This window comes from Lontra canadensis, unplaced genomic scaffold (genome assembly GCF_010015895.1).
Source record: "Lontra canadensis isolate GAN:19392208 unplaced genomic scaffold, GSC_riverotter_1.0 scaffold160, whole genome shotgun sequence".
Classification (NCBI taxonomy): Eukaryota; Metazoa; Chordata; class Mammalia; order Carnivora; family Mustelidae; genus Lontra; species Lontra canadensis.
The window spans coordinates 1,232,136-1,248,737 of record NW_022631154.1 but is presented as its reverse complement, the minus strand read 5'-3'; the positions used below and the strand labels follow the sequence as shown (position 1 = coordinate 1,248,737).

Sequence of the window (16,602 nt, the reverse complement as noted above, 5' to 3'; positions counted from 1 at the left end):
CCTCCAGGGAAGACTCCGGCGTGGGCGTGGCCTGGCTGGTGGGGGTGCAGCTCTAAGCGCAGGAAGAGGAGGAGGCGGGGAAACGCACGCCAAAGTCACGGAGGGGGCGTGGCCTAGCGTCGGTGGGGTTTTAGCCAATAAGCGCCAGGGAGGCGGAGTCGCCCGAGTGGCGGGAAAACCGGAAGGTAGTTGAAGGTCCCCGGGCGAGGAATTGAGGACCAGTGGAAGAGGCGGGAATGGCCGCTCTTACTCACGGACTTCGGGCATTTCACCTTCTTTCTCAGCACTCTCCCAGGCATATTCCTTTCTTTCCGTCTCCTCCATCCCCCTCTCCCTAGTGTTTCATTTCCGAGGTCGTCGCGCCAGCCTTCACCAAGAGTGACCCTACCGGTCACGGAGTGGACGCTGAGGACACAAAGATGAATACCCGGGTCCCAGACACAAAGCCCGTCTCGCCCATGCCCGCATACAGACACAAGAGCTAGAAGCTCCTAAACATCTCGAATTCCTCCCCCCGCTTTGGTGGCCGCCCTGGGAAGCCGGGCCTCTGGTCCTGCTGAAATGCTGTGCTCTGCCTTGCCCCCAGCCCTCTGCAAATACTCTTCTGCGGGGGCATTCCTGTCCAGCTCCTCCTGACGGCTGGCTCCCAGGGCAGCTCCTCTAGGAAACCCAGAAACACGTTGCCAAGTCTCCTTTCCCCAGCCGGGGTCTGGTCTAGGCTTCCTACAGTATGCCCGAAGGCGGTGGCCACGAGGGTTTCTCTCCCATTGCACCCGAGGGCTCTGAAGAACAGGGGTCTTGCGCCCGGCACAACGCCAGACCTGCCGGACACCTGCAGGACACGCAGTCAGTGCCTGCTGCGCACACGGACGGTCTGGGAGGGTGTTAGCGGAAGAGGAAGGGACCCTCCAGTCGTCCCGTCAGCCCCCTCATTACGCCTCCTCTCTTATTTTCGGGAACCTTCCCTAAACCACTTCTGGCTAACTCATCTCATCGCCATCTGACTATCCCCCATCCCTGTCCCATCCGATAAGTCCCGACTTTCACGTAGTCATACTCGAGCTATGCCCGCTTTCTTTTGTAAGATTTTATTCATTCATTTGACAGAGACACAGCGAGAAAGGGAGCACAAGCAGGGGGAGTGGGAGAGGGGGAAGCAGGCTCCCGGCCGAGCAGGGAGCCGGATGCGGGGCTCGATCACAGGACCCTGGGATCACGACCTGAGCCGCAGGCAGACGCCCAACGACGGGGCCCCCCAGGCGCCCCGCGAGCTAGGCTTTCTTTTCCCTTTGGGACTGTTTCTGCGTCCAGTTTGTGTCAAGGTCTCCTTCTCTTTCCTTTTTTTCCTTTTTCAGTTCAGCTGGTTAACCACTCGCGTACCCTCGTGTGCGACCTGTGAGTTGGGGGCTAAGAGCGGTCGCGGGACTTCCCCTCCCAGCACCTGCTTCTCTGTCCCTCCGTCTCTCATCCTCTCCTCCACGGCTGCACCCCGACCCTCACGGGCATACCGCTTGTCCAGGGCAAAAGCGGGGAGCCCCTGTGCTGCGGTTAGGTGGCCCGACGGCTCTGAGGACTGGGTATCTGCAGACTCGGCGGGAGAGTCAGACCTCACACCAAGCCTCAAAAAGTGTGCGGAGCGCCGGCGCCCCCTACACCACAACGTCCGGGTTCCTCTCCAGCCCGCACAGCGCGCGGAGTCAGCCGCACAGGGTCCCGACCAGGGCACGCACCCAGGACCGAGAGGGCAGCCAGGCCCCAGGGCCGCCAGCCCGCAGGATCTCCCGCGCCCCGCCCCCGCGCCCCGCCCCCGCGCCCCGCCCCCGCGCCCCGCCCCCGCGCCCCGCCCCCGCGCTCCCACGGCCGCGCCCGCCAGCTACGCGAGGACGCGGCGGCGTGCGCGCCGCCCTGGGGGCGGGGCCCGGGGTCGCTGGGAGGTGGTGCGTGCGTGCGTGCGTGCGTGCGTGCGTGCGTGCGTGCGTGCGCGCTCGCGGTGGCGGCGGCGGATCGGAGAGGCCAGAGCGGGAGACCGAGCTGGGATCGGGCCCCGGGCGGGGGCGGTGCGAGCGGCGCCGAGCGGACCCTGGGGGCGGGGACGGAGCCGGGGCGGGCGGGACTGGAGCGGAGCCCGGGAACGAGGCGGGAGGTCCCCGGGTCTCGGGTCGGGGGGGTGGAGCCGCACTTCGTCGCCGCGGGGGTGCCGGGACTCCGGCCGCAGTGCCGCCGCCATCACGGACTTCCTGTGGGACAAGCGCACGGGCCTCGCCGCCAGAACGGTGAGCGCGCGGGCCTGCGGGCCGCGGGGCCGCGCGGGAAGATGGCGACCGCGGAGCGGGCGGGGGCAGAGTGGGGTTGGGGGCCCGGCCGCGGGGCGCGGGGAGAGGAGGCGGGGAGAGCCCTGCGAGGCGGCGGAGGTGAGGAGAGGGGAGGTGAGGAGCAAGACCGGCCTGCCCCGAGTGGACCCGGGAGGCCCTGTGGGAGCCCGGGAGGGGCCGGAGTCGGAGGGGGCGACGGGGCGGGGATGGGAGGGGCTCCAGAGACGGAAGGGAGCGCAGCCCCAAAGTTGGACCCAGGCTGGGGGCGCGGGGGACGCCGCCGGCGTCCTGGGAGCGCAGGCAGAGTTGGACTCGAGAAGTCGGTCCTGGGTTTTCCGAGTGGGAAAGGAGGGTGGGGGGAGGCGTGGAGTTGAGAAGGGTCATGTGCAGCCGCCTCGGGGTGGGGGGCGGCTGTGAGGAACTTCGGCGCGGTGTGTTGTGCGGCGAGACGGTTACGAGGCTGCGCCCCGCCAGGTGGGAGTACCTGGGGAGCCCTGCGCCCGCACCTTCGCTGCAGGCCTAGTTAGACCCGCGCCGGATCCGGTGTCCCCCTCCTCGGTGTTAGGTCGGGCAGTAGCGCCCGGAATGAAAGCCAGATGTTGGAGTCATTAAGCCTTTCCACACCTAATGGCCCCCCAAGACTTGCGTCCCTGGGTGTGTGTAATTTATTTTGTTCTCATATCCTCATCTTCTGGATTGTGAGGGTGATTTGTCCGTGGTTTTTTCCTTTAAGGAAAAAAGCGCTTGTGCACCGTGGTCTTTCAGTTCCAGTAACGAACTGGAAGGGGGCGTGATGCTAATTAAACACGGTTATTCAGTAATTCCTAAACCCGAGAGGGGAGGAGCCAGATGGGAAGCCGACTGCAGCCTGGGGCCCCCGGTATTACAAACTTTAAGGGGGAGCTGGCCAGTGATGTGAGATGGCCAGTGATGAGGGCAGTTCAAGAGGTCAGACCGAAAGCCCTGGAACTTCCTTGTATTTGGTGGATATCGCTGTCTTCAGAAGCCTGGTAAAGTGCATTCCTGGCACAGAATGCCGAGTGGTCTGCTTGGGAAGACAGAGATCCGGTCCTAATAACTGTAGAACGTTTTTTACGATGATGTATCCTAAGATGCTACTGTGTCGAGCTGTGAGGAAGCGCGGAGTGGGGCAGATGTAGTGTAGCTGCCAGCCAAGGACAAACTGGCCGTCTCCATCAGTTACACAGCGTCCCTTCCAATGAGCTGGGGCCCACACCTGAAGTGCTTCCTGGAGCCTCGTTTGAGGAGAGTCTGTGCAACAATGAGATGAAGGGGCCGGTTGGGATGGGGGGTGGGTGCTTCTGGAGTTTCCCACCAGCATTCGCAGACGACCCATACCGCACTCCGCTCAGGAGAAGTTACGAGCACGAGGAAGGCCGAGGAAGTTGTAGTTTGTGAAAGGAGTAAAAGGGCTCAAGGCAGCTCAGCATCTCTGGAACAGCCAGGCCTCGGAGCAGAATCCTGGAAACGCAGAGCTTTTCCCCACTATTTCTGTTTTTCCTTCCCTTCCAGATGCCTCATCCCCGAAGGTACCATTCCTCAGAGCGAGGCAGCCGGGGCAGTTACCATGAGCACTATCGGAGCCGAAAACATAAGAGACGAAGAAGCCGCTCCTGGTCCAGTAGCAGTGACCGGACACGGCGGCGCCGGCGGGAAGACAGCTACCATGTCCGTTCCCGGAGGTGAGGTTTCAGGAGGGGAAACTCCGGTCCAGGGTCACTCACTCGTTTATTAAACAAAGATTTCGTGGTTACACCCTGAGCAGTTGGATAACGTGATATTCAAGACCGTTACTGGAGGCGGCCAGTTGTGCTGTGTGTGTTCGTGTAGAGGAAGTAGATCGTAGGGGCTGAGGAAGCATCCAGCGGGTTTGGTGGGAGCGCAGCAGGATGAGTAATTCAGGGAAGTTTCCTCAAGAACTTGCCATCTAAGCTCGTCTCGGGCCGAGGGAAAGGAGGCCCACACAGAAGGCGAGGGTCTATAGGGAGCTACTGACCTAACAAAAGACAAAGTCGGGTCTGCGTGGTTTCAGTGACAGCAGCGTGTTCTGTGGGAGGGGCAGGGTAGGGGCAGTTTGGAGCAGAATTGGATGTTAGGACAGAAATGGCTCTTTGCTCCCTTCGTTGTAGGGGAACGGAGGGGAGGCCTCCAGAGGCGATAGTTCTGTCGGAGTCTGTCCGCAGGCCTGGGTGACATGGCGCTGTGGGGTCTTCCTCTTCCGTCTCTGGTCCTCGGTCCTCAGAGTGGCCGAGAGCAGGTTTTCTGGTAATGCCACTTGTCCCGTCAAGGCAGGGCTAGTTCTGTCCCGTGTGAGGACCGTGGCCAGAGCTGGCGCAGCTAGTGGCTGTGTGTTGTCCCCCAGCAGTTACGACGATCGCTCGTCGGACCGGAGGCTGTACGACCGGCGCTACTATGGCAGCTATCGGCGCAACGGTTGCAGCCGGGACCGGGGAGAGGCCTACTGTGAGCCCGACTACCGGCATTCGTACGAGTACCACCGGGAGGACAGCAGCTACCGCAGCCAGCGCAGCAGCCGCAGGAAACACCGGCGGCGGAGGCGGCGCAGCCGGACTTTCAGCCGCTCGTCTTCGGTGAGTGCTGGCCCGGGCCCCTCCTCTCCCCACTCCTCTTCCGCCCTCTAGGACCCCGGTAAGTTCTTGGCCGAGTGTGGGGGCATGAACGCTGGCGTGGGTGCTGAGTCTGTCTCCTCTCTTGGAAGCCCTCCAGCTCTTGGAGGGCCCTGGACCTGCTCTGGCCCTGGATGGGCACAGAGCATTTGTGAACCCCAGTGCCCTGCTTGCAGGCTGGGCTGACCGCGTGGGAGAGTGGCTCCTGTGTCCCAGAGGCTTCTGCTCTCCCGTGGGGACCTTGCTTGTGAATAGCCTTTTTCCCCACAAGCTCTGGGCTCTGTGGCCCCCTCAGTAGGTGGGCTTGGGTGGGGGCAAAGGGAGATCTGTGCCTGTCTGGAAGGGCATCGTGTAGAGCATGGGGCTGTGGGTGACACTGGCAACGACACCACTTCTCTGCTCTGCCGGTTCCTCTCCCTGTTCCCGTTTTGGGTTTGGGGACCTGGGATTTTGCGCCGCTCTCTCTTCTCACCCCAATCCGCCTTACTGCATCTGACGTGTTCCCTTCCACTGTCCCCCATCATCGTCTGTCCCCCCTGGCTGGGCGCCTGTGACCGGTGACCCCTCCACCACCCACCCCGCCTCCCTCCGGCCCCCGCTCCGACACCTGGCTTGCTCCGACCCCCCCCGCCCCCCGACAGCAGCACAGCAGCCGGAGAGCCAAGAGTGTAGAGGACGACGCTGAGGGCCACCTCATCTACCACGTCGGGGACTGGCTACAAGAGCGATGTACAAGCCGAATCGTAACGATCCTATAGCCTGTAATGGTCCCATAGCCATCCCAACGTCCCGAGCCAACCCGTCACAGCCTCTGGCCTTTCCTCAGTGGTGTTGTTTATCTGGGTGGTTTGAGTTGCTGTTGAGAATTGACCTCTGCTGTCCACTCCCAGCTCTCATGGCCCCTGGGTTAAAGGTGGTGGGAATCACGCAGGGGTGTTCTCCCCCTGTGACCATCTGTATCTGTTCCCCTTTCCTTCATCTCCTCACCCCAGGTTGCTGTACCCCTTTTCTTCCTACTCAGCTCATTCCCCACCTTCTCTCCCTCCCTCTCCCCGACCCTGCTCTTTTTCATTTCAGATGAAATTGTAAGCACTTTGGGAGAGGGGACCTTTGGCCGAGTTGTACAGTGTGTCGACCATCGCAGGTAGCTACAGCTCCTTTCCTCCCTGCTTTGTATCTTCGAGGCATAAAGAGGTAGTGAGGGTCATCTGGGGCTTTTTTGCTGATTAGCCAGAGGTAGGATTTCTTAATCCCCGGACGGTCCCATTCAATCTGGGATGTTTTTGACGACCCAGCAAATGCCTTTTGTGCCATCCTACAGGGGTGGGGCTCGAGTTGCCCTGAAGATCATTAAGAATGTGGAAAAGTACAAGGAAGCAGCTCGACTTGAAATCAATGTCCTGGAGAAAATCAACGAGAAGGACCCTGACAACAAGAAGTAAGCAAGCAAAGGAGTATGTGGGGAGTCTGAGAGGCCCCACTCCTATACCGGAGTACCTTCCCGGTCTCGGTTAGGCAGGCAGGGGAGTCCTAGACCTTCTCATCCATCCATTCTTTGTTCATCATCTTAGACCAGTAGAACGGTAGGGCCGGAAGGGAGGGTCTGACATGCGTAATCTGTTCCCTTTGTTTCTGGGGCAGTCAGAGTGCTCTGCAGTTTGGGCCTAGCCCAGGATGGCCTTTGTAGGGCTGTGCCCTGGAAATGGCCCTGAGACTGGGAATTCTCATTTCCATCAAAAAATCATTTGAGCTTTCTGTGCTGATGAGGCCCCAGACATTTGTACGTACCGTTTCTGTCCGTGGACTTCTGTAAGCTAAGCGTAGAATAAGGCATGAAGCAAAGACGCAGAAGACAGTATGAACGTGGACCCGCTGGTAGCTGGTGGTCAATGAATTCGGGAGTGGGAGCTGGGGTCAGGGTTTAGGAATGACAGTTTGACAATTCAGGATCTACGCTGGAGCCTGGAACCCCACTCTTCAGCCAGGGGAATCGTTTTAACTATTTAAAACGATGCGGGAAAATGGTCTGAAGTTTGGCAGGTAGTATCTCTCTCCTTGGGTCTGCCAGAAAGGCCATCCCGCCACGGAATTGAGTTTCGTTGGTGGTGCGAGCTGGCGTGTTTTCACACAAGCGGGTGGAATCAGCAGCTTTGCGGCCCCTCCTTGCCGGAGGGGTGCTGGGCACGTGGGAGCTCAACAGACCTCCCCCTCCCCCGTCTCTCTTCTCAGCCTCTGTGTGCAGATGTTTGACTGGTTTGACTACCATGGCCACATGTGCATCTCTTTCGAGCTTCTGGGCCTTAGCACCTTCGATTTCCTCAAAGACAACAACTACCTGCCCTACCCCGTCCACCAAGTGCGCCACATGGCCTTCCAGCTGTGCCAGGCCGTCAAGTGTGAGTGCGGCGGGCCGAGGTGGACTTGGGGCAGCCCCTCCCTCTGCTGGACCTCCTCTGTGTCCCTTTACACTGGCGGAGCCCTGTACCTGTCCACCCGATTATCTGCACTTCTCTTACCGTTGCGTTGACAGCTCCCTCACTTGACTCGGTGACCCGTGTCCTCACCATCCCTGAGGAGTCCTATCCCGCTCCAGTCGAACAGGAGCCAGGGGAGAAAGCTTTGGAAATCAAAGCATTGAATTACGTCTTTTTTTTTCTCATTTTCCTTCCTCGGGAAAGTGTTCAGTCAGGCTGCAAGCACAGAGAGACAGAGACTTCCCACGCTAGAGGTTTATGCTTGTCCACACTGAGGTGCTCTCCGTTTCCAGCAGAGCAGGTGGCAGCAGGGACGAGTGCGACCAAGGGGCCCGGTGGGGGATCCAGACAAGTACCTGGTTCCTCTGGGGTTTTCACGACTAAGCAGTTTTACAGAGTTGAATTCACAGGATGTCAGGCACGGATGTCAGAAGACGGAAACAGCGCGTGGCAGACCCGTGTGCGTCAGTTGAGGGTTACATTCGTGTCTTAGCTGAGGAGCGCGGGGTGTCTTAGAGCAGGCATCTCACCTGGAGGTGGAGCCGGGAGCGCCGAGCAGCTCTAGGCCTGTTGGTCAGACTTGGGATCGCCGGTGCCGCTCAGCCCTGGCCGCCTGGACCAACCTTGACTTGGCCTTCTCCCCTGCAGTCCTCCATGACAACAAGCTGACCCATACGGACCTCAAGCCTGAAAATATTCTGTTTGTGAATTCAGACTATGAGCTCACCTACAATCTAGAGAAGGTGAGAGGGGCCGGCAGCCGTGCCACTTCTTTCTCATAGCCCCGTTCCTCCCCTCCGCTCGCTCCCGTGTTCTCTCCCGGTCTGGCACCGGGGAAACCAGAGTAGCAGAGTAGGGTGAAAGGGAGAAGTCAAAGAAGACTTAAGTTGGAGGAAAACTTGGGAGGAGGACTTCTGCTAACCTTCCAGTAGAGTTCAGATGCTTCTAAGATCCTTGGTTTAGACTTTCTTCTCTGTAAGGGAAGCTCCGTTCTCTTGACCTATTTTCAGAAACCCTGTATACCAGCCGCTCGGAGAAAGTCAGACGCATAGGGGCTTGCCTGCCGTGTCACGATCATCCCTTCATCCTCTCCCATTCCTAAATTACCTGAGGGACACGGGGGGGCTGTAAAGCGGGTTCTCCGTGTGTACGGGACCAAGCAGGAGGCCAAGGCGCTTCCTTCAGGTCTGAAAGCACTTTAGAGAATTGTGGTAAGAGTCTTGGTCCGAGGTGGCTGGGGTCCATCCCCTCCCTGCTGTGCTCCTAGAAGCGAGATGAGCGCAGCGTGAAGAGCACGGCGGTGCGGGTGGTGGACTTCGGCAGTGCTACCTTTGACCACGAGCACCACAGCACCATTGTCTCCACTCGCCATTACCGAGCACCGGAGGTCATCCTCGGTGAGCGGGGCGAGTGGGGGACCATGGTTGTCCAAGTATGGGAGCGTGGGTGGTGGGGCGGGGAGGGCCCCCTAATCACCCTAATACCTTGTCCCTCCTGTCCCCACCCAGAGCTGGGCTGGTCGCAGCCTTGTGACGTGTGGAGCATAGGCTGCATCATCTTCGAGTACTACGTTGGCTTCACACTGTTCCAGGTGAGTGGGGGGCACCTTCTGTAGCCCCCTGGCGTTCTCCTACCTGGTCTTGTCTGCTCCCTCCACCCCGCTTACTGTTCTGGAAGCTGGCCCTCAGCAGCCTGTTCCCAGTCCCACGCTCAGTTCTGTCTGTTTCCCAGACCCATGACAACAGAGAGCATCTAGCCATGATGGAAAGGATCTTGGGTCCCATTCCTTCCCGGATGATCCGAAAGACAAGGTGAACCTTGCGGGGGGGGGGGGGGACTTGAAACTCTTTTCCTTTTTCTCCACAAAATCGCTCTGTTTCACATCATTTTCTTTTTTCTTTGAAACCTCCCCCCTCCCCCCACCGCCCCAGCTACTCAGATGGGGGATTAAGGGCAGTATCCCACAACAAAAGGAAACTCCTGAACCCTCAACCTTCCCTTCCTCTGTAGGAAGCAGAAATATTTTTACCGGGGTCGCCTGGACTGGGATGAGAACACGTCAGCTGGGCGCTATGTTCGAGAAAACTGCAAACCGTTGCGGGTGAGCCACGGGATGAGGTGGCGCCTCCCCCCAGAGGCCATTCCCTTCTCAGGGGCTTTGCCTCTGGATGGCCCCTTGTGAGCAGTGTTGTTAGGAAGGAAGCGGGGAAGCTGAAAGAAGACACCTTTGGTCAATAGGAGAGAGAAGAGGGAGTGGTTTTGTGAAGGGAAGGAGGTTAGACAGCCATGTCTTTCTTGAGCCAACCGGAGACCAAAGCCATGTCCTGGCTTCTTGAGGTCAGACAGGAAAGGAAACTCCCTTTGAAGAGCTTGCATGTTGGTGAGAAGCTAGAGAGCAGCACGAAGTTGACAGAGATACGCCCGTAGAACCCGTCTCCGGGAGTATGAAGGAAGTGATTGTGCATGTGGGAAGGTATGCGGAGCAGTAACGTCAGAAATGCTGGTCACGGTGTGCTCGTGGGAAGGCAGTATTCGTGACATTGTCCTCGGAGGTTGGATGCTAGGGCCTTGAAGGGAAAGGCAGCACTTCCTTGTAGGGCACCGTGCCTCACCTTTTTCCTGCCCTCCACCACCAGCGGTATCTGACCTCAGAGGCAGAGGAACACCACCAGCTCTTTGATCTGATTGAAAGCATGCTGGAGTATGAACCTGCTAAGCGGTTGACCTTGGGCGAAGCCCTTCAGCATCCTTTCTTCGCCCGCCTTCGGGCTGAACCACCCAACACCAAGTTGTGGGACTCCAGTCGGGATATCAGTCGGTGACGATCAGGCCCTGGGCCCCCCTGCATCTCCTCCAGCAGTGGGTGTCCAGTCCAGGACACTGGTGCTTTTTTATACAAGAGAACAGAGCCGGAGCCCTCCCCTTCCTCCTGGCTCCCTGTATACCTGTGAATATGTGAAATAGTGTAAATACGGAAGGACTTGTACCTGTCGCGCTCTCCCCAGCCTTGAACAGAACGCTGTTCCGTCCCGCACACTTCCCGGCCTCCCCTGCCCCCGCACAGTGGCGTTGGATGGGGGCAAGAGGCGGTAACCAGGTGGCACCTCTCCCATGTTTTATAAGGAATTTTGTACAGTCTTTGTGAAATAAAAATGACGTGCTTCATCAGACCCCCACCCCTTGAGTTTGAGCTGTGGGGCGCTGGGCTGCAGGGATGGGAAGATTGGCAGCCCTCCCGAGTTTGCGGATGAGGGGTCCGTCTCACCCTCCCGAGTGTCCCACCCCCCACCAGCCCACCGCCCGTGGGTCCCTGTCTGGTGATGCGGGGTGGGGGGGGTGCTTCTCCCAACAGGCGAGCTGAGCCAGGGAAGTTCCGGCGGCGGTGGCCGGGAGCCCAGCCTAGCCGGAGTCCCCGCGGAAGGTGAGCTGCCGGCGTCGGACGCGGGGCTTCTGCCCGCCGTCTCGCCGGAGCAGACCAGGAACCCGCCGCGGGGCCTGCCGGGAGCTGTAGTTCGTCGGTGGGCGGGGAGGCGGTCCCTGGCGTCACGTGGGGCGCCCCCGTCGGCGCCGTGAGCCGAGGCGCAGGCGCAGCGCGCCGCCGCTGCGGGGATCCTCGGGGCCCTTCCGGCCTTCGCGGCCAATCCGTGCGCGGCCGAGCGGGTGGACCGGGAGGAGCGGAGGGAGCGCCGGGAGCCGCCGCCGCGCAGGGGCGTGGAGGGCAGGGGCGGCCCAGGCCGCAGTTGCAAACATGGCTCAGAGCAGAGACGGCGGGAACCCCTTCGCCGGGCCCGGCGAGCTTGACAACCCCTTTCAGGTGACGCGCGGGCCTTCTCTGGCTAGCTCGGTGCACTCTGCTCGGTTCTGGACGGGCCCGCTTGTCTTCCCGGTCCTGACATTTGTTTCGGGGAAGGGCCGCCACGTGGGGGTGACGGTGACTCCAGACCAGTGGGCACCCTGGGGGGCGGGCCCTGCCCCTATAAGGAGCCGGTGCTGGCAGTGCGGGGTGAAGGGTTGGGGGCAGGTGTTGGGACAGCAGCTTGGCCTCCGACATGCAGTCCTCGCAGCCACAGGCGTCGGAAGAGGCCCCAACGAGTTCCCCCAGAGGCACCAGGTGCCAGCTGAGCCCAGCTCTGCCCACAGGACCCAGCTGTGATCCAGCACCGACCCAGCCCGCAGTATGCCACCCTTGACGTCTACAACCCTTTTGAGACCCGAGAGGTGAGGCTCTGGGCGGTACAGGATGGCAGGGAAGGGGAGAGTGCGCCTGTAAGCCCGCTCTGTCGGGTACAGGGGACTTCTCTGCATGCAAACGGTCTTAGCCCCGGGAGAGAGGCCAGTCTGCCATGGCTTGCCTAACCCTTCTGGGGACACGAGGGCGAACGATCCCGTTTGAGCTCTAAGCCTCCGTCCCAGGATGACTTGGAGACTGGCCACGCCTGGACCAAGGCTTGTGTCTGGGGAGGCTTCTCTGAAGAAAATACAGAATGGGGCTGGTAGGAGTTGAGGGGGAAAACCAGTTATGCTTAGGGGTGCATTTGGAGCTAAGAAATGAGGAGGACCAGACCTGTTTGTCCCACAGAATAGAAAATTCTAAGAGCTTTAAAAAGTGAAGGGGGTGGTTTGGTGGATGAGTGCCTTGAGTCCTGGTCAAGGGATAGGATGTGGGAGCTGATGAGGGCTGCCGCAGCTTAGAGAAGACCTAGTTCTCTGCCAGAGGTTCAGCTCTCTTGGTGGGAAGCCTGGGGAATGGGTTCGGAGTCTCAAGGTCCTCAAGCAGGCTCTAAACACCTGCATTGGAAGGGACTAGGTGGTCCCTAAAGTCTTTTCCAAAATCAACAGCCCCCACCAGCTTATGAGCCTCCTGCCCCTGCCCCGTTGCCTCCACCCTCGGCTCCCTCATTGCAATCCTCGAGAAAGCTCAGCCCTACAGAACCCAAAAATTACGGCTCCTACAGCACCCAGGTAAATAGGGGGCCGGGATGGCAGTGGGGGTGTGGGGAACTGGTCTGGGCCCAGGACTCACATCTCCCGCTGCGGGTCATGGGCAGGCTTCAGCTGCGGCAGCCACCGCTGAGCTGCTGAAGAAGCAGGAGGAGCTCAACCGGAAGGCGGAGGAGTTGGACCGGAGGGAGCGGGAACTGCAGCATGCCGCGCTGGGGGGCGCGGCTGGTAAGCGGGTTCTGGGGTGGGGGCACTGAGGACGACGGGGAGGCATTGGACACTTTTTTCCCCCAAAGATCTTTATTCATTTGACAGAGAGAGACACAGGGAGAGAGGGAACACAAGCAGGGGGAGTGGGAGAGGGAAAAGCTGGTTCCCTGCTGAGCAGGGAGCCCGATGCCGGGCTCGATCACAGGACCCTGAGACCATGACCCGAGCTGAAGGCAGAGGCTTAATGACTGAGCCACCCAGGCACCCCCATTTGATACTTTTTTTTTTTTAAAAGTTGTTCCTTTTTTTTTTTTAAATATATTTTTTAAGATTTTACTTATTTACTTGACAGAGATCACAAGTAGGCAGAGAGGCAGGCCGGGGGGGGGGGGGGGGGGGGGGGGGGGAGCAGGCTCTTCACCAAGCAGAGAGCCCGATATGGGGCTCGGTCCCAGGACCCCGAGACCATGACCCAAGCAGAAGGCAGACTCTTAATGACTGAGCCACCCAGGCGCCCCCATTTGATACTTTTTTAAAAATATTTTACTTATTTATTTGAGAGAGAGAGAACATGAAGGGGGAGGGTCAGGGGGAGAAGCAGACTCCCTGCTGAGCAAGGAGCCCAATGCTGGACTGGATCCCCTGACTCCAGGTTCATGACCTGAACCTGAAGGTAGTTGCTTAACCAACTGAGCCCCCCGGGTGCCCCAACACTTTTGAAGGAGCAAAAAAACCCTGGGAGTGTGGGCTCTGGAGCCACATTGCCGAGTGTGAATTTGGGCACTATTATTTTTTTTTTTTTTTTTTAAAGATTTTTTATTTATTGATTTGACAGAGAGAGATCACAAGTAGACAGAGAGGCAGGCAGAGAGAGAGAGAGAGAGAGAGGGAAGCAGGCTCTCTGCCGAGCAGAGAGCCCGATGCGGGACTCGATCCCAGGACCCTGAGATCATGACCCGAGCCGAAGGCAGCGGCTTAACCCACTGAGCCACCCAGGCGCCCCTGGGCACTATTATTTACTGTGCATGAGCTCTTAGATGAATTCCTTGATCTTGAGTGCTTTGGTTTCCTTACTTATAAAACAAAAGTAACATTTGTACCTGTTTGACAGGAATTTGTGGCAGTTAAATAAGGTCATTCATACAGAGTGCTGGGCATAGTGCTTAGCAATTGTAAATAGTAAACACTGTCAGCGCTGGTTTTGCTCCTGTCCCATTCCCATGTCTCCTTGGATCCCGCGTTGGAGAATGGAGAGAGAACCTGGGGTGGGAGGGAGGGGCGATTCCTTTGTGGGTCTCTGCCTCAAGTCTCGGGTCCTCCTGCTCTCTCTCTGCCTTACAGCTCGACAGAACAATTGGCCCCCTCTACCTTCTTTTTGCCCGGTCCAGCCCTGCTTTTTCCAGGACATCTCCATAGAGATCCCCCAAGAATTTCAGAAGACCGTGTCTACCATGTACTACCTCTGGATGTGTGAGTAGTGAGAAGCCTGTTTTAGAGGACCAGTAAAGGAAGTGACCGTGACATCTTTCCTGCCCTCAAGCCCACCCGCCTAGAACTCAGCATTTCATCTCTGCCCTTTTGAGTTGAAAGCTAGCTTCTCCAGGAATTTTCCTGGGTGACTCCTTTCATACTATTTAGAACGTGTTCTCCCACCTTCTAGAAAACATACAATCTTGTCCTTTTCCCCTTTCTCTTGTTCTCCTGCAGAAACGTTTTCTGAGTCCTTTATTTTTTGTTTTTTAAGATTTTATTTATTTATTTGACAGATCACAAGTAGGCAGAGAGGCAGGCTCCCCGCTGAGCAGAGAGCCCAATGCAGGACTGGATCCCAGGACCCTGGGATCATGACCTGAGCCGAAGGCAGAGGTTTTAACCCACTGAGCCACCCAGGCGCCCCTCTGAGTCCTTTAAATGTCTTTGCAAAGGTGATCACATGTGATAGGGCTCTGTCTCCGCAGCTGAGTGGAGGATTCTGTGGAGGCAGAAGCTTCTCTTCTGTACTCTGCAGCGTTTGGTGAGGGTTTCGTGATTGCCGGCCATGCTCATTGTCCTGTACGTCCGTCCTTCAGGTAGCACGCTGGCTCTTCTCCTGAATTTTCTTGCCTGCCTGGCCAGCTTCTGTGTGGAGACGAGCAATGGCTCAGGCTTTGGACTCTCTATCCTCTGGGTCCTCCTTTTCACTCCCTGCTCCTTCGTGTGCTGGTACCGCCCCATGTATAAGGCTTTCCGGTAAGTTGAGGGGCAGGGCTGGTGGAGAACCTCGGATGGGCCCCACAGCTCCTGTCCTGCCCTGACTCTTCTCCCACTCTCCCTGCTTTTCCTGCCCACAGGAGTGACAGTTCATTCAATTTCTTCGTTTTCTTCTTCATTTTCTTCGTCCAGGATGTGCTCTTTGTTCTCCAAGCCATTGGCATCCCAGGTTGGGGGTTCAGGTCTGTGAGGCTGCCCTCCAGCCCCCCCACCCGCATCCGTCCCCTCATTCCTCTATACCGAGTCAGCACAAGGTCTTGGGGTAGGATTTGCTCAGAAGGAGGAAATGTGGTTTTGATCCCCAGAAGGTGCTTGTTGAGTGCAAGAGACAGGACCTACCCAATCAGAACTCTAGACAGCCTAGGTGTGGGGGAGGAAAAGTACCTGTGGTCAGAGCTGGCTTCCTAGAGGAAGCGCCCAAGAGCGCTTCTGAAGAGGGGGTGGGGCCTCCTCCACAGAGAGGTCTGTTTGGACTGAGGATGTCTTGGAGGGGTCTGGAGAGGTAGGAAAACTGCGGGGAAGCAGGAATTAAACTTTGAAGAGAGTGAATCAGGTGTGGGGTTGTGGTGCTTGGAAAGTGCCAGACTGACGGCCAGGGGGTGGAGGGAGCCCTGGTGGGTTGGGTAGGATGGGGCCCGCTTGCTGATCCTGGAGAGGCTGGGAGGACAGACGTGGGGGGTTGCCCCTCTTGACGGCCGGCGCTGTCCCTTCTGGCAGTGGCTGGATCTCGGCGCTGGTGGTGCTGAACGCCAACAAGGCGGCGGCCGCGCTCATGCTGCTGGTGGCCCTGTTTTTCACCGGCGTCGCGGTGCTGGGGATCGTGATGCTCAAGCGGGTGAGGGGCTGCGCCAAGGTCATGGGCCCCGGGGGCCTGGGAGGGGCACTCTGGAGGCCCAGGAGGGCGCGGCGCCCCGGTCGGGGCCCAGATCTGGGGGGGTGGGGTCATTCCTCCCCTCTCCTTGCAGATCCATTCCTTGTACCGCCGCACCGGGGCCAGCTTCCAGAAGGCCCAGCAGGAATTCGCGGCCGGGGTCTTCTCCAACCCCGCCGTGCGAACCGCCGCCGCCAACGCAGCCGCTGGGGCTGCCGAGAATGCCTTCCGAGCCCCGTGACCACCGACCCCCCGAACGCGAGGCCCCGGCCCTGCCGCTGGAGGGCGCTCCCTCCGCCCCCCCACCCCCACCCCGTCCTGGACGTCTCCGGGACTCGGTGAGACGTCACGACTTGGGGTCTTCTCTCTGGTGCCCCCAAGCCCGCAGCCACGACTGCTGACCCTGAGTTCGGGGTGCGGGGAGCCCACGGGGGCCCCGTCTCGCTTCCCCCGCCACCCCCCGATTAGGCCACACTACTGCCAGCCCTTACACACCCCACCCGGCTCCCCTCCGCTGTGCCAAGGCTGTGCTTCGGTTATTTAAATAAAGAGAAAGAGGAACTGGAACCGAGTCCCCGTTTCCGGGATCTTTATTGGGAGCGAGGCCGCTGGAAGGGAGAGGGGAGCGTGGCGGGGACGGGAGCGGAAGCAGAACGTGACCCCGGAGGGGGCGGGCCGTGGCGGGCAGGGCTGCGGAGCCCGCAGGGGCTGCTGAAGGGCGGGGCGCGGGGCGCGGGGCCGGGGCCCCAGAGGCTGGGCGGGGCTGGGGTCGGACCCCTGACCCCGGGAGGCCCGCGAAGACCCCCGCCCGCCTTAACCCGGCCCGCGTAGCCCCGCCCTACTCCTGCCCCTTGCACCGGGCTCGCGGGCGGACGCCAGCTCCCGGGCAGCCGTGC

At 59.4% G+C, this 16,602-nt stretch overlaps 2 protein-coding genes across 6 annotated transcripts; both read left to right on the top strand.

Moving 5' to 3' along the window:
• Positions 1 to 1,978: 1,978 nt before the first annotated feature.
• Positions 1,979 to 10,608, top strand: CLK2 (CDC like kinase 2). 5 transcript variants are annotated; one of them, XM_032845045.1, is made up of 13 exons: positions 1,979 to 2,273; positions 3,846 to 4,015; positions 4,696 to 4,924; positions 5,602 to 5,689; positions 6,038 to 6,104; positions 6,282 to 6,398; positions 7,190 to 7,356; positions 8,083 to 8,177; positions 8,702 to 8,831; positions 8,943 to 9,025; positions 9,166 to 9,245; positions 9,445 to 9,535; positions 10,071 to 10,608. In XM_032845045.1, exons 2-13 carry the CDS (start codon positions 3,846 to 3,848, stop codon positions 10,254 to 10,256), a joined length of 1,503 nt encoding a protein of 500 aa, XP_032700936.1. In that variant the 5' UTR covers positions 1,979 to 2,273; the 3' UTR covers positions 10,257 to 10,608. The 5 variants fall into 5 exon arrangements, with proteins under 5 accessions (XP_032700936.1, XP_032700935.1, XP_032700933.1 ...); XM_032845044.1 differs by lacking the exon at positions 1,979 to 2,273 and having other exon boundaries at positions 4,699 to 4,924; positions 5,605 to 5,689; XM_032845042.1 differs by lacking the exon at positions 1,979 to 2,273 and having other exon boundaries at positions 4,699 to 4,924.
• Positions 10,609 to 11,096: 488 nt separating this feature from the next.
• Positions 11,097 to 16,275, top strand: SCAMP3 (secretory carrier membrane protein 3). The gene is made up of 9 exons (XM_032845104.1): positions 11,097 to 11,248; positions 11,575 to 11,652; positions 12,274 to 12,396; positions 12,483 to 12,603; positions 13,927 to 14,055; positions 14,655 to 14,814; positions 14,916 to 15,017; positions 15,553 to 15,670; positions 15,801 to 16,275. Exons 1-9 carry the CDS (start codon positions 11,183 to 11,185, stop codon positions 15,945 to 15,947), a joined length of 1,044 nt encoding a protein of 347 aa, XP_032700995.1. The 5' UTR covers positions 11,097 to 11,182; the 3' UTR covers positions 15,948 to 16,275.
• Positions 16,276 to 16,602: the final 327 nt, after the last annotated feature.

What these genes read in the sequence shown, in the direction of transcription:
- SCAMP3 (XM_032845104.1), top strand. Translation starts at nt 11,183, where the DNA reads ATGGCTCAGAGCAGAGACGGCGGGAACCCCTTCGCCGGGCCCGGCGAG. An exon ending in AGCTTGACAACCCCTTTCAG is followed by an intron (nt 11,249 to 11,574) that starts GTGACGCGCGGG and finishes CTCTGCCCACAG; the next exon opens with GACCCAGCTGTGATCCAGCA. An exon ending in CCCATGTATAAGGCTTTCCG is followed by an intron (nt 14,815 to 14,915) that starts GTAAGTTGAGGG and finishes TCCTGCCCACAG; the next exon opens with GAGTGACAGTTCATTCAATT.
- CLK2 (XM_032845045.1), top strand. Translation starts at nt 3,846, where the DNA reads ATGCCTCATCCCCGAAGGTACCATTCCTCAGAGCGAGGCAGCCGGGGC. An exon ending in AGCACCGGAGGTCATCCTCG is followed by an intron (nt 8,832 to 8,942) that starts GTGAGCGGGGCG and finishes GTCCCCACCCAG; the next exon opens with AGCTGGGCTGGTCGCAGCCT. An exon ending in AAAACTGCAAACCGTTGCGG is followed by an intron (nt 9,536 to 10,070) that starts GTGAGCCACGGG and finishes CTCCACCACCAG; the next exon opens with CGGTATCTGACCTCAGAGGC.